This window comes from Fringilla coelebs (assembly GCF_963513975.1).
Source record: "Fringilla coelebs genome assembly, chromosome: 30".
Taxonomy (NCBI): domain Eukaryota; kingdom Metazoa; phylum Chordata; class Aves; order Passeriformes; family Fringillidae; genus Fringilla; species Fringilla coelebs.
In genome coordinates this window covers 1,240,399-1,255,743 of record NC_140056.1, presented here as the reverse complement: position 1 = coordinate 1,255,743, position 15,345 = coordinate 1,240,399, and the positions used below count along the sequence as shown (strand labels likewise).

Sequence of the window (15,345 nt, the reverse complement as noted above, 5' to 3'; positions counted from 1 at the left end):
GGGGGGGTTCGGGTTCTGCTCCTGGGGGGGTTCGGGCTCAGGAGGATTCGGGTTCAGGTTCAGCTCCGGGGGGGGTTCGGGTTCAGGAGGGTTCGGGTTCAGCTCCTCAGGAGGGTTCGGGCTTGGGAAGGTTCGGGTTCAGCTCCTGGGGGGGTTCGGATTCACCTCCGGGGGGCTTCGGGCTCAGGAGGGTTCGGGTTCTGCTCCTGGGGGGGGTTCAGGCTTGGGAGGGTTCGGGTTCTGCTCTTCGGGGGGAGCTCGGGTTCGGGAGGGTTCGGGTTCAGCTCCTGGGGGGATTCGGGCTCAGGAGGATTCGGGTTCGGGTTCAGCTCCCGGGGGCGGTTCGGGCTCGGGAGGGTTCAGGTTCTGCTCCTCGGGAGGGTTCGGGTTCGGGTTCGGGAGGGTTCGGGTTCACCTCCTCGGGGGGTTCGGGCTCGGGAGGGATCGGGTTCGGGTTCAGCTCCGGGGGGGGTTCGGGTTCGGGAGGGTTCGGGTTCTGCTCCTCGGGAGGGTTCGGGCTCGGGAGGGTTCGGGCTCAGGAGGGTTCGGGCTCGGGAGGATTCGGATTCAGCTCCCGGAGGGGGTTCGGGTTCAGGAGGATTCGGGTTCGGGTTCAGCTCCTGGGGGGGTTCGGGTTCCGTCGGATTCGGTTCAGCCCCGGAGCCGCGCGCCACCCCCGGGGCACAGCGAGGGGACCCCCGAGTCCCCTCCCCGGGTGACACCGCGGATCCCCCCGGGTTTCTTGCGGAGAGGGGGGGAAGCCGGGCCTGGGGAGGGTCCGGGGGTCGCGGGGGGCGCTCAGGGCTGCAGCCAGGCGCGGAGGTGCCCCTCGGCCAGGGCGATGCCCAGCATGATGCCCGCGCCCAGCAGGAACCCCGCGTTCTGCAGCGCCAGACGGCCCCAGGAGCCCTCGGCGGAGCCGCGCAGCGCCTCGGGGAGCTGGGCAGGAGCGGGGGGCTCCGTGAGACCCCCGGACAGCCCCAAAACCCACCTGAGACCCCCCCGGACAGCCCCAAACCCCCCTGAGACCCCCCCGGACAGCCCCAAATCCTCCATGAGACCCCCCGGACAGCCCTAAACCCACCGTGAGACCCCCGGACAGCCCCAAACCCACCGTGAGACCCCCCGGACACCCCCAAACCCACCGTGAGACCCCCCCCGGACAGCTCCAAACCCCCTGAGACCCCCCCGGACACCCCAAAACCCACCTGAGACCCCCCCCGGACAGCTCCAAACCCCCTGAGACCCCCCCGGACACCCCCAAACCCACCGTGAGACCCCCCCCGGACACCCCCAAAACCCCCCTGAGACCCCCCGGACAGCCCCAAACCCACCGTGAGACCCCCTGGACACCCCCAAATCCCCCATGAGACCCCCAGACACCCCCAAACCCTCTGTGAGACCCCCCGGACACCCCCAAACCCACCGTGAGACCCTCGTACTACCCCTAAATCCCCTGTGAGACCCCCTGGATACTCTCAAACCCCCCGTGGGACCCTCGTACACCCCCCAAACCCCTCCTGAGACCCCCCCATACACCCCCAAACCCACTGGGAGATCCCCCGGACACCCCTAAATTCCCTGTGAGACCCCCGGACACCCCCAAACCCCTCCTGAGACCCCCCCGGACACCCCCAAACCCTCTGTGAGACCCCCCGGACACCCCCAAACCCCCCTGATACCCCCCCGGACACCCCCAAACCCCCCCTGAGACCCCTCCGGACACCCCCAAAACCCCCCTGAGACCCCCCAGACAGCCCCAAACCCCCCTGAGACCCCTCTGGACACCCCCAAACCCCCCTGAGACCCCCCCGGACACCCCTAAATCCCCTGTGAGACCCCCGGACACTCCCAGATCCCCTTGTGAGACCCCCAGACACCCCCTCCAAACACCCCTTGAGACTCCCAGACATCCTCAAACTCCCTGTGAGACCTCCAGACAGCCCCAAACCCCCCCTGAGACCCTCCCGGACACCCCCAAACCCACCGTGAGACCCCCGGACACCCCCAAATCCTCTATGAGACCCCCCGGACAGCCCCAAACCCCCCTGAGACCCCCCCGGACACCCCCAAACCCCCCTGAGACCCCTCCGGACACCCCCAAACCCCCCCCCACCCCGTTACCATGTCGGCCAGGGCCACGTAGAGGAAGATGCCGGCGGTGGCCGTGAGCAGCCAGGGGGCGAGGGGGGTCCCGCCGCGGCCCAGGGCCACCCCCGCCAGCGCCCCGAGGCAGGAGAGCAGCGCCGAGAGCAGATTGAGCAGCAGGACCGAGCGCGGGGCCGCCCCCGCCCGCAGCAGCACCGCCAGGTCACCTGCGGGCACGGCACGGTGGCACCGGGGGTGTCCCCAAGCCGGGGAGGGGACGCGCGGGGCGCGGGGACTCACCGAGCTCGTGGGGCAGCTCGTGGCAGAGCACGGCCAGCGCCGTGCTGAGCCCGCTGGACGGGCTGCGGGAGAAGGCGGCTCCTGCGGAGGGAGGGAGGGAGGGCGATCCGGCCCCGTGCCCGGTCACCGGGCAGCCCTTGGCCCCTGTCCCCCTGTCCCCAATGTCCTTCTGTCCCTGAGGAAACTTTTCCCCCTGTCCTTGTGCACCTCCCCTCCTTCCATATCCGTGCCCATCTCCATCCCAATCCCCGTCCCCGTCCCTATCTCCGTTCCCATTCCCGTTCCCATCCCCGTCCCCGTCCCTGTTCCCATCCCCGTCCCCGTTCCCACCCCGGTTCCCGTTCCCGTCACGTCCCCGTTCCCGTTCCCATCCCCGTTCCTGTCCCCATTCCCGTTCCCGTTCCTGTCCCCGGTTCCCGTTCCCGTCCCCATCCCCGTCCCCATTCCCGTCCCCATCCCGGTTCCCGTTCCCGTCCCCATTCCCGTCCCCATCCCCATTCCCGTCCCCATCCCCATTCCCGTCCCCGTTCCCGTTCCCGTTCCCCTCCCCGTCCCCGTCCCCGTTCCCGTCCGGTGCGCACCGATGGCCAGCCCGTCGGTCAGGTTGTGCACGCCGTCCCCGTTCCCGTTCCCATCCCGGTTCCCGTTCCCATTCCCATTCCCGTCCCCGTTCCCATCCCCATTCCCGTTCCCGTTCCCGTCCGGTGCGCACCGATGGCCAGCCCGTCGGTCAGGTTGTGCACGCCGTCCCCCAGCACCACCATCCAGACGATGTCGGCGGCGCCGGGCCCGGGGGGCAGCGCGGGGCCGTGGGAGTGTCCGTGGGGGGGTCCCTGGGGAGGCTCCCGGGGGGGCTCCGGGGGTCTCGGCTCCAGCTCCGCCTCCGGTGCCGTCAGGCGCCGCAGCTCGGTCCCTGCGGCGGGACGGGCGCGCTCGCTCCGGTGGGTGCCGGGGCCGGGCCCGGGGGTCCGGGGAGGGGTGCGGGGGGGTCGTACCTGCCCGTGACGGTGCCGGGACCCCCGCGGCCAGGCCGGGGCTCTCTCCATGGCGGCGTCCCTGGGGACAAGGGAGGCGTTGCGTGCGGAGCTGGCCCCGGTACCCGCCCGGTACCCGCCCGGTGCCCGCCCGGTGCCCGCCCGGTGCTCTCACCGTTGCCTCCCGCCGGCGCCGCAGCATCCCCAGGAGCAGCTCCAGCACGAAGAGCAGGTAGATCCCCCCCAGCACCGCCAGCCCCTGCAGCACCGCGGGGCTCGGTTCCCCCGGAGCCTCCGGGTGCCTCCCCTGCGCCTGGACACGGGCAGGCGGCGGCTCAGGGCACCGCGGCACCGCCGCCGCCGCGCCCCCGGTGCCACCCCCGCGGCGCGGCGGGACCTACGTGCGGCCAGAGGTGCAGCAGGGCGTCCCCGCAGAGCGTCCCCACGGCCAGGGCCACCAGGAAGGCGAGGAGCGAGCGGAAGGAGCCGCGGGCCCGCAGCGGGAGCAGCAGCACGGCCAGGGCGGACGGGAGGCTCACCGAGAGCACGGCCAGGAGCGCCCAGCCCAGAGCTGCGGGCACCGTCAGCGGCACGGCCGGAGCGGGGCACCGAGAGGGGCTCGGGGAGGTGGGGACCCCGGGATGGGGACCCCGGGATGGGGGAATGGGGACCCCAGGGATGGGGGAATGGGGACCTCAGGGATGGGGACCCAGAGATGGGGGAATGGGGACCCCAAGGATGGGGGAATGGGGATCCGGGGACAGGGACCCCGGGATGGGGACACAGGGATGGGGGAATGGGGACCCCGGGATGGGGGAATGGGGGTCCAGGGATGGGGACCCCAGGGATGAGGAACTCAGGGATTTAGGGCCGGGAACCCCAAGGATGGGAACCCCAGGGATTCAGGGACAGAGACCCCAGAGATGGGGACCCCAGGGATGGGGGAATGGGGGTCCCGGGGATGGTGACCCCGGGAATGAGGAACTCAGGGATGGAGACCCCAGGGATGGGGGAATGGGGGTCCCAGGGATGGGGACCTCAGGGATTTAGGGACAGGGACCCCAAGGATGGAGACCCAGGGATGGGGAAATGGGGGTCCCAGGGATGGGGACCCCAGGGATGAGGAACTCAGAGATGGAGACCCCAGGGATTTAGGGACGGGGACCCCAAGGATGGGAACCCCAGGGATTCAGGGACAGAGACCCCAGAGATGAGGACACAGGGATAGAGACCCCAGGGATGGGGGAATGGGGACCCCAGGGATGGGAACTCCAGGGATTTAGGGACAGGGACCTCAGGGATGTGGGAATGGGGATCCTGGAAATGGGGACCCCAGGGATTTAGAGATGGGGACCCCAGAGATGGGGACTCCAGGGATGGAGACCCCAGGATTAGAAACTGGGTGGGAGCCAGGGGGACACGGCTCAAGTAGGGGGACACAAGGATGGGGGTGGGGAACGGGGGCGCCCTGGGGACGCAGGGACGGACACCCCCACATCATAACGGGGACAGGGGAGCCCCGGGGATGCCGGAGCCGGGGACCAGCTCGGGATCCCAGGACGCGGCTGCAGGGACGCCCGGGGATGAGGGGCGCGGGGCCGGCTCGGAGCCCCCCCAGGTGGGGTTACCTGGCCACAGGGCCCCCCCCGGGGGAGGCAGCGTCACCTCATCGCGGTGCCGGATGCAGACGCGGCTGTCGATCTGGTAGAGCAGCGCCGGGCACAGCAGCGTGAACTGCTCCGGTGTCAGCTCCGCCGCCGAGTCCAGCCCGAAATTCACCAGCAGCTGCGTCACGTTCAGGCACTGCGGGCGGGGGGCTCCGCCTGAGCGGCGCCGGGGGGTCCCGGGGAGCAACCGGGGCTCCCCCAGACCCCCGGGGCGCGGCACAGCGCGACCCCCCCGTCCCCACTCACGTCGTGGTGCGGGTGGTCGGCGCTGGAGTGCTCCAAGCCCAGCACCCTCCCCAGCAGGCTCAGGGTGGGCCGGTACTGCCGGGACACCCCCGCGGCACCGGGGGGCTCGGCGGGCACCGGCTCGGGCCAGCTCGGCGTCTGGGAGGGCGGGGGGCTGCGGGAAACGGGGGTGCTGAGCCCCCCCAGCCCAGCGCGGGGCCGGGGCAGCCCCTCGGGGAGGGAACCCGCCGGTACCTGAGGGGTCCGCCGGTGCTCGGAGCCGCTTCCCCGCCGTGCTCCCACACCGGGTGCCGGTGCCGGTGCTTGTCCTCCTGCACCTCCAGCAGGTCCAGGTGGCTGACGTGGCCGTGGCCCAGCTCCTCGTGCTGGATCTGGACCACCTGCACCCTGCCCAGCCCCAGGCTGCCCAGCAGCCGCGCCAGCCCCTCGGAGGGCAGCGTGCCGTTCTCCCCGTACTGACCGAAGAGCTGCCGTAGGTAGTAGCCGTGCTCCTGCTCCGCGTCCTCCGGGAGCCGCCCCGGGGTCCCCGCGGTGCCCGGAGCGCCCCCGGCCCGCAGCGCCAGCAGCCCCAGCACGGCCAGGAGGAGCCCGGGGCGGCTCATGGGGGTCGGATCCCGCGGCTGCAGCTCTGGGGAGGGGGCACAGCGCGGTCCTGGGGGGTCCCGTCGGTGTCACCCGTGTCACCCGCGCGTGGGGAAAGCGCCAGGCGGCACCAGGGTCACCTCCCGGGACACGTGCGGCGGCACCGGGGCTCGGGGACACCCCCGGGCAGCGGCGCGGGGGGGATTGGGGGGCGCGGCTGCCGTGACCCCCCGTTCGGGGGGGGTGTCGGGGTGGGATTTGGGGGTCGCGGGTGGGGGGGGACAGCGGGTGACCCTCGTCCTTGAGGCCAGGTTTTGCAACCGGCGCGGGTTTTAGGGGGGAGTTAATGTTTCACCGGGACCGAGATAAAACCCTCGGCACCCCCCAGCCCCCCACCCCGGCACCGGGAAGGGGGTGGGGGGAGGGGGGAACCGGGACAGCCCCGCGCGGAACCGGGACGGCCGCACCCCCCCAAACCCTCCACGTGCGGCCCGGCCACGCCGCGGCACCGGGAAACCCCGGGAGCCGCCGCCCCGCTGCGCCCCCCCCAACCCCGCACCCCACGGGGGTCCCCACCCTCCCCGGAGCCCCCCCAGCCCGCTCGGGCTGCCCCCCCCCCACCCTCGGGACCCCCGCGGGGACGGTGCTGGCGCCACCCGCGCCCCCCGGGACCCCTCCCGTGCCCACCCGCGCCCCCCGGGACCCCTCCCGAGCCCACCCGAGCCCACCCGTGCCCACCTGAGCCCCCGATCGTCCCCGCGCTGTCCCCGAGCCCGTCCCGCGCCCGTCGCGCCCGACCCGGGGGGGGCCAAGGGTCACCCCGGAGCTGCTCCCAGCCAGCCCCGGTACCGGGAGGGGCCGGGGGAGGGGCGGGGGGGTCCGGGCAGAGCCGTGAGCCGCGGGCAGAGCTCGGTTCTTTATTAACCCCTCCCGAGGAGCGGGGGGAGAACGGGCGGGACCCCCCCGGGACCCCCGAGCACCGGACGGGAGGGTCCGGACCGGCACCGGGGGGACACCGGGAATATCGGGCTTGGAGAAACCGGGATCCCCCGGTGCTGGCGGTGCCGGGGGGTCCCGGGGGGGTCCCGGGGGGGTTCCGGGGGGGGGGTCCGGACCAGCCCCGGTGCGGAGTACGGGACACCGGGCGCCCCCTCCCCGCCGCGGGCTGGGGGAACCGGGGATCCCCCGGTGGTGGCGGTCCCGGGGGTGTCCCGGGGCGGTCCCGGGGCGGTCCCGGGGGGGGTCCCGGGGGGGTCCCCGTTATCTCTTGCCGCTCCTGCGGGTCTCTTTGCCGTTGCTGACGGGGCCGGGCTGGCTGCGGGTGATGCGGCCGCTCGGGGGGTGCGCGGGGGGGCCCCCCGGGCTCAGCCCGTTCCCGTTCTGGCTCTCGGGGGCTGCGGGGAACCGGGAGGTGAGGGGGGGGCACCGGAGGGTGAGGGGGGGTCCCGGGAGGGGGGGTCGGGGTTCGGTACCAACCTGGGGGGGCGGCGGGGGGGCCCGGGGGGGGCTGCGGAGCTGCCGGGGTGGAGCTGTCGGGTGGGGCCTGGGGGGGAGGGAGACCCCCAGAGTCACAGGGGGGGAGGGGAATTTGGGGGGATTTGGGGGAAATTTGGGGAAATTTGGGGAAATTTGGGGAAATTGAGGGGGTTTGGGGGAAATTCGGGGAAATTTGGGGGAGATTTGGGGAAATTTGGGGGAAATTGAGGGGGTTTGGGGGAAATTCGGGGAAATTTGGGGGAGATTTGGGGGAATTTGGTGGAGATTTGGGGTAATTTGAGGGGATTTGGGGGAAATTTGGGGAAATTCGAGGGAAATTGAGAGGATTTGGGGGAAATTTTGGGGAAATTTGGGGAAATTTCAGGGGGATTTGGGTCAAATTTGTGGGGATTTGGGGTAAATCTGCGGGGTTTGGGGTAAATTTGTGGGGATTTGGGGTAAATTTCATGGGATTTGGGGTAAATTTGTGAGAATTCAGGTCAAATTTGGGGGGCTTTGGGGTAATTCTGTGGCGTTTGGGGTAAATTTGTGAGGATTTGGGGTAAATTCTTGGAGATTTGGGGTAAATTTGTGGGGATTTGGGTCAAATTTGGGGGAATTTTGGTCAAATTTGTGGGAATTTGGGGTAAATCTGCGGGGTTTGGGGTAAATTTGTGGGGATTTGGGTGAAATTCAGGGGAAATTGGGGGGATCCCCCCAGCTCACCCCCTTGCCCTGCGCCTGCTGCGCCGCGTACTCGGGGTTGGGCTCGCTGAAATTGGGAACCTCGGAGTAAACCATGCAGAACCTGCGGGCACAGCGCGGCTGGGGCACCCCAAAACCCCAAAAAACCACGGGGACACCCCAAAACCACCGGGGACACCCCAAAAACACCCGGGGACACCCCAAAAACACCCGGGGATACCCCAAAAACACGGGGACACCCCAAAACCACGGGGATACCCCAAAACCACGGGGATACCCCAAAAACACGGGGACACCCCAAAAACACCCGGGGGCACCTCAAAAACACCTCAAAAACCCCCGGGGGCACCCCAAAACCACGGGGAGACCCCAAAAACAGCCGGGGATACCCCAAAAACACCCCAAAAACACCCGGGGATACCCCAAAACCACCCGGGGATACCCGAAAAACCCCCGGGACACCCCAAAAACACCCCAAAACCACGGGGACACCCCATAAACACCGGGGACACCCCAAAAACACCCGGGGGCACCCCAAAACCACCGGGGATACCCCAAAAACACCCCAAAAACACCCGGGACACCCCAAAAACACCCGGGGATACCCCAAAAACACCTCAAAAACCCCTGGGACACCCCAAAACCACCCGGGGAGACCCCAAAAACACCCGGGGATACCCCAAAAACACCCGGGGACACCCCAAAAACACCTCAAAAACCCCTGGGACACCCCAAAACCACCCGGGGAGACCCCAAAAACTCCCGGGGATACCCTAAAAACCCCCGGGACACCCCAAAAAAACCCGGGGGACACCCCAAAACCACCGGGGATACCCCAAAAACACCCCAAAAACTCCTAAGGACCCCAAAACCCATCCAGAACACCCCAAACTCCCCTCAAGGATCCCCCAGGACCCCCCAAACTCCCCCCCAGGACCCCCCAAACTCTCCCAGGATCCCCCAAACTCTCCCAGGACCCCCCAAAACCCCCCAGGACCCCCCAAACTCCCCCCAAGGACCCCCAAGGACCCCCCAAACCCCTTCAGAGACCACCAAATCCCTCCAAGAACCCCCCAAACCCCCCAGGACCCCCTAAACTCCCCCCAAGGACACCCCAACCTCCCCCCAAGGACACCCCAAAGCCCCCCAAAACCCCCCAGGGACCCCCCAAAGCCCCCAGGACTCCTCAAACTCCCCCCCCAGGACCCCCCAAACCCCTCCAGGGACCCCAAAACTCCCCCCCAACGACACCCCAACCCCCCCAGGGACCCCCCAAACTCCCCCAGGTCCCCCCAACTCCCCCCAAGGACACCCCAAACCCCCCAGGGACCCCCAAAAGCCCCTCAAAACCCCCCCAGGACCCCCCAAACTCCCTCCCCGGACCCCCCAAACCCCCCCAGGACCCCCCAAATCCCTCCAAGGACCCCCCAACCCCCCCCCAGCACCCCCTAAACTCTGCCCAAAGCTCCCCCAGGACCCCGCAAACCCCCCAGGGACCCCAAAACTCCCCCCAGAGACCCCCCAAACTCACCCAGGGACCCCCTGAAGCCCCCCAAAGCCCTCCAAGGACTCCCCCAAACCCCCCAGGACCCCCCAAACCCCCCCAGGGACACCCCAAAGCCCCTCAAAACCCCCCCAGGGACCCTGCAACACCCCCCAGGACCCCCCAAACTCCCCCCAGAATCCCCGAAAACCCCCCAGGGACCCCCTAACCCCCCCCCAGGACCCCCAAACTCCACCCAAGGACACCCCAAACCCCTCCCAGGACCTCCAATCTCCCCCCAAACCCCCCCAGGACCCCCAAACCCCCCCAGGACCCCCCAAACTCCCCCCCAGGACCCCCCAGGATCCCCCCAGCCCTCCTTACTCGCCGATCTTCTGCAGGTCGCCCCCCCGGCCGGTGTACAGCGTCAGGCAGCCCTTGAAGACCGAGGCGTAGCTGAGGAGGAGGGGAGGGGGTCAGGGCGGCGGCCACGGGGGTCCCCAGTGTCCCCAGGGGTGTCCCCAGTGTCCCCAGGTGTCCCCAGTACCCCTTGGTGAGGCGGATGATGTCCCCGGGCTGGATCAGGTTCCCCAGTGTCCCTGTGTCCCCGTGTCCCTATGTCCCTGTGTCCCCAGGTTCCCCAGTATCCCAGGTGTCCCCCATGTCCCCAGGGGTGTCCCCATGTCCCCAGGGGTGTCCCCATGTCCCCAGCTGTCCCCATGTCCCCAGTACCCCTTGGTGAGGCGGATGATGTCCCCAGGCTGGATCAGGTTCCCCAGCTGTCCCCATGTCCCTGTGTCCCCAGGTTCCCCAGTATCCCAGGTGTCCCCCGTGTCCCCAGGGGTGTCCCCAGTGTCCCCAGGTGTCCCCTACCCCTTGGTGAGGCGGATGATGTCCCCAGGCTGGATCAGGTTCCCCAGTGTCCCAGTGTCCCCAGTGTCCCCAGGTTCCCCAGTATCCCAGGTGTCCCCAGCTGTCCCCAGGGGTGTCCCCATGTCCCCAGGTGTCCCCTACCCCTTGGTGAGGCGGATGATGTCCCCGGGCTGGATCAGGTTCCCAGCTGTCCCTGTGTCCCCGGTGTCCCCAGGTTCCCCAGTATCCCAGCTGTCCCCCGTGTCCCCAGCTGTCCCCAGGGGTGTGTCCCCATGTCCCCAGGTGTCCCCTACCCCTTGGTGAGGCGGATGATGTCCCCGGGCTGGATCAGGTTCCCCAGCTGTCCCCAGCTGTCCCTGTGTCCCCGTGTCCCCGTGTCCCTGTGTCCCCAGGTTCCCCTGTGTCCCCAGCTGTCCCCAGGTGTCCCCAGCTGTCCCCAGGGGTGTGTCCCCATGTCCCCAGGTGTCCCCTACCCCTTGGTGAGGCGGATGATGTCCCCGGGCTGGATCAGGTTCCCCAGCTGTCCCTGTATCCCCGTGTCCCTGATGTCCCCAGGTTCCCCCGTGTCCCCAGTGTCCCCAGCTGTCCCCAGGGGTGTCCCCAGCTGTCCCCAGCTGTCCCCAGTGTCCCCTACCCCTTGGTGAGGCGGATGATGTCCCCGGGCTGGATCAGGTTCCCCAGCTGTCCCTGTGTCCCCGTGTCCCCGTGTCCCTGTGTCCCCAGGTTCCCCAGTATCCCAGCTGTCCCCAGCTGTCCCCAGGGGTGTCCCCAGTGTCCCCATGTCCCCAGGTGTCCCCTACCCCTTGGTGAGGCGGATGATGTCCCCGGGCTGGATCAGGTTCCCCAGTGTCCCTAGTGTCCCAGCTCTCCCCAGCTGTCCCCATGTCCCCAGAGGTGTCCCCATGTCCCCAGGTGTCCCCTACCCCTTGGTGAGGCGGATGATGTCCCCGGGCTGGATCAGGTTCCCCAGCTGTCCCCGTGTCCCTGTGTCCCAGGTGTCCCCAGTGTCTCCAGCTGTCCCCAGTGTCCCCAGCTGTCCCCAGGGGTGTCCCCATGTCCCCATGTCCCCAGTACCCCTTGGTGAGGCGGATGATGTCCCCGGGCTGGATCAGGTTCCCCAGTGTCCGCAGGTGTCCCTGTATCCCAGGTGTCCCCAGGTTCCCCAGTATCCCAGGTGTCCCCCGTGTCCCCAGGGGTGTCCCCAGTGTCCCCAGGTGTCCCCTACCCCTTGGTGAGGCGGATGATGTCCCCGGGCTGGATCAGGTTCCCCACGTCGTCCCACACCGAGATGTTGATGCTGCCGCTCTTGTCGGCCACCTTGCAGGTGCGCACCTCGTGCCCGTCCTTGGTCTTGGTGACACGGCCTGGGGACACCGGGGACACCGGGGTCACACCGGGGTCACACAGGGTCACACGGGGTCACAGGGGTCACACAGGGGTCACACAGGGGTCAGATGGGTCACAGGGGACACAGAGGACACCAGGGGGGTGGCACTGACCAGTACGATGAAGATCAGGTTCAGGGGTGACACAGGTGACACAGAGGGGACAATAAGGGACACACAGGGGGTGGCACTGACCGGTCTCCAGCACGATGAAGATCAGGTTCAGGGGACACAGAGGGGACAGTAGGTGGCACAGGTGACACAGGTGACACAGGGGTGACACTGACCTGTCTCCAGCACGATGAAGATCAGGTTCAGGGGTGACAGGGGACACAGGTGACACAGGGGTGACACAGGTGACACACAGGTGACACAGAGGTGGCACTGACCTGTCTCCAGCACGATGAAGATCAGGTTCAGGGCTGACAGGGGACACAGGTGACACACAGGGACAGTAGGTGACACACAGGTGACACAGGTGACACTGACCTGTCTCCAGCACGATGAAGATCAGGTTCAGGGGTGACACAGGGGTGACACAGGGGTGACACAGGGGTGACACAGGTGACACACAGGTGACACAGGGGTGACACAGGTGACACAGGTGGCACTGACCTGTCTCCAGCACGATGAAGATCAGGTTCAGGGGTGACACAGGGGTGACACAGGGGTGACACAGGTGACACAGGTGACACACAGATGACACACAGGTGACACAGAGGTGGCACTGACCTGTCTCCAGCACGATGAAGATCAGGTTCAGGGGTGACACAGGGGTGACACAGGTGACACACAGGTGACACACAGGTGACACAGGGGTGACACAGGGGTGACACAGGGGTGACACAGGGGTGACACAGGTGACACACAGGTGACACAGGGGTGACACAGGTGACACAGGTGACACTGACCTGTCTCCAGCACGATGAAGATCAGGTTCAGGGGTGACACAGGTGACACACAGGTGACACAGGTGACACACAGGTGACACACAGGTGACACACAGGTGACACACAGGTGACACAGGTGGCACTGACCTGTCTCCAGCACGATGAAGATCAGGTTCAGGGGTGACACAGGGGTGACACAGGTGACACAGGTGACACACAGATGACACACAGGTGACACAGAGGTGGCACTGACCTGTCTCCAGCACGATGAAGATCAGGTTCAGGGGACACAGAGGGGACACAGGTGACACAGGTGACACACAGGTGACACACAGGTGGCACTGACCTGTCTCCAGCACGATGAAGATCAGGTTCAGGGGACACAGAGGGGACACAGGTGACACAGGTGACACACAGGTGACACACAGGTGGCACTGACCTGTCTCCAGCACGATGAAGATCAGGTTCAGGGGACACAGAGGGGACAGTAGGTGACACAGGTGACACACAGGTGACACACAGGTGACACTCACCTGTCTCCAGCACGATGAAGATCAGGTTCAGGGGGGACAGGGGACACAGGTGACACACAGGTGACACAGGTGGCACTCACCTGTCTCCAGCACGATGAAGATCAGGTTCAGGTTCTTCAGGCCGGGCTTGACGTCCTTGACGAGCGTCTCAGAGCTCATGGTGACAGCGCGGGCTGGGGACACGGGGACATCAGGGACAGTGGGGACATCAGGGGACATCAGGGGACAGGGGGGACAGGGGGGACATCAGGGACAGCGGGGACAGCGGGGACAGCGGGGACAGGGGGGACATCAGGGGACAGGGGGGACAGGGGGACATCAGGTGGGACTGAGGGGACAGGGGGACATCAGGGGACACGGGGACATCAGGGACAGCGGGGACAGCGGGGATGGGGGGACATCAGGGGACAGGGGGGACGGGGGGGACTGAGGGGACAGGGGGACATCAGGGGACAGCAGGGACAGGGGGACATCAGGGGACAGCGGGGACACGGGGACATCAGGGGACACGGGGACATCAGGGGACATCAGGGGACAGGGGGGACATCAGGGGACAGCGGGGACAGCGGGGACACGGGGACATCAGGGGACAGCGGGGACACGGGGACATCAGGGGACACGGGGACATCAGGGGACATCAGGGGACAGGGGGGACATCAGGGGACATCAGGGGACAGCGGGGACATCAGGGGACACGGGGACATCAGGGGACATCAGGGGACAGCGGGGACAGGGGGACATCAGGGGACAAGGGGGACATCAGGGGACAGGGGGGACACGGGGACATCAATCAGGGGACAGCGGGGACAGGGGGGACAGGGGGGACAGGGGGACATCAGGGGACATCAGGGGACAGCGGGACATCAGGGGACATCAGGGGACAGGGGGGACAGGGGGGGACTGAGGGGACAGGGGGGACAGGGAGAGACAGCAGGGGACAGCGGGGACACTGGGGACAAGGAGGGGACTTAGGGGCACTGAGGGGACACTGAGAGACACTGAGGGACATTGAGGGGACAGGGAGGGGACACTGAGGGGGGACAGGGACACAGGGGGGACACTGAGGGGACATGGCACCAAGGGGACACTGAAGGGACACGGGGGACACTGAGGGGACAGGGATGTGGCGGGGACAGAGAGAAGAGGAGACAGGGACACTGAGGGGACAGGGAGGGGACACTGAGGGACACTGAGGGACTGAAGGGGGACAGGGACACAGGGGGGGACACTGAGGGGACAGGGAGGGGACTTAGGGGCACTGAGGGGACACTGAGGGGACACGGGGGGACACTGAGGGGGAACAGAGACACAAGGGTGGCACTGAGGGGACAGGGAGGGGACAGGGAACGGCAGCCTGGGGACAGCGGGGACCCGGCACCGAGGGGACACAGGGTGGGACCTGCGGGGACACCGGGGAGGGACAGCGGGGACCGGGGTGGGGGGGCACGGAGGGGACACCGGGAACGGGGGGGGGCACGGAGGGGACCGAGGGGACAGCGGGGATGGGGAGGGGACAGCGGGGACCGAGGGGACACCGGGGACCGAGGGGACACCGGCGGTGGCAGCCCCGGGACCGGCCCGCAGGGACCGGGATGGGACAGCCGGGATGTGGGACCGCGACACCGGGAGGGGACACCGGGACACCGGGGATGTGGGACAGGGACACCGGGACCGGGACACCGGGACCGCGGGAGCCGGTGTGACAGCGGCGGTGGCCCGTGGGGACATCGCTGCTGGGCACGGGGACCGCAGGGACGGGACCACCGGACACCGGGACTGGACAGCACCGGGCACACCGGGACCGCCACCGCAGGAACGAAACACCGGGGACGGCAACGCGAAGGCAGCACCGAGGGGGACGGAACACCGCGAGCATCCCTGCCGGGAACCGGGACCACCGGACCGCGGGGGCCGCCGGGACACCGGGGACGGGACCGCGGGAACGGGGCTACGCACGGACGGCACTGCGGGGCCACCGGGACCGGGAGCAGAACCAGGAGCGGAACCGGGACCGGGAGCGGGGCCGCCCTCCCTCCCGTCCCGCCGCCAGGGGGCGCCCGCAGCTCCCGCCGCGCTCACCGGGCACGGCGCCGCCGCCGCCGCGGGCGCTCCCGGAAGTCCGCGAGCGCAGCCAATCAGAGCG

At 68.4% G+C, this 15,345-nt stretch overlaps 2 protein-coding genes across 3 annotated transcripts; both read right to left on the bottom strand.

Annotated features, from left to right (window-relative positions):
* Positions 1–798: 798 nt before the first annotated feature.
* On the bottom strand, positions 799–5,877 carry SLC39A5 (solute carrier family 39 member 5; the record flags this gene model as incomplete). Its single annotated transcript, XM_084223544.1, has 10 exons — positions 799–939; positions 2,125–2,315; positions 2,389–2,469; positions 3,101–3,301; positions 3,384–3,444; positions 3,538–3,675; positions 3,764–3,933; positions 4,991–5,165; positions 5,276–5,429; positions 5,510–5,877. The coding sequence occupies 10 exons, from the start codon at positions 5,875–5,877 to the stop codon at positions 799–801; spliced, it is 1,680 nt and encodes a 559-aa protein (XP_084079670.1).
* Positions 5,878–6,966: 1,089 nt separating this feature from the next.
* Positions 6,967–15,320, bottom strand: NABP2 (nucleic acid binding protein 2). 2 transcript variants are annotated; one of them, XM_084223569.1, is made up of 7 exons: positions 15,282–15,320; positions 13,283–13,375; positions 11,620–11,758; positions 9,906–9,977; positions 8,060–8,141; positions 7,334–7,400; positions 6,967–7,251 (listed from the first exon to the last, which is right to left on the bottom strand). In XM_084223569.1, exons 2-7 carry the CDS (start codon positions 13,359–13,361, stop codon positions 7,118–7,120), a joined length of 573 nt encoding a protein of 190 aa, XP_084079695.1. In that variant the 5' UTR covers positions 13,362–13,375; positions 15,282–15,320; the 3' UTR covers positions 6,967–7,117. The 2 variants fall into 2 exon arrangements, with proteins under 2 accessions (XP_084079695.1, XP_084079696.1); XM_084223570.1 differs by lacking the exon at positions 15,282–15,320 and adding an exon at positions 15,159–15,278.
* Positions 15,321–15,345: the final 25 nt, after the last annotated feature.

Excerpts from the sequence above, each read along its gene's own strand:
- NABP2 (XM_084223569.1), bottom strand. The coding sequence starts at position 13,361 with ATGAGCTCTGAGACGCTCGTCAAGGACGTCAAGCCCGGCCTGAAGAAC. Across the intron at positions 8,142-9,905 it reads GACCTGCAGAAGATCGGCGA|GTTCTGCATGGTTTACTCCG; the intron begins GTAAGGAGGGCT and ends CTGTGCCCGCAG. Across the intron at positions 7,252-7,333 it reads CCCCCCCGCCGCCCCCCCAG|CCCCCGAGAGCCAGAACGGG; the intron begins GTTGGTACCGAA and ends GGTTCCCCGCAG.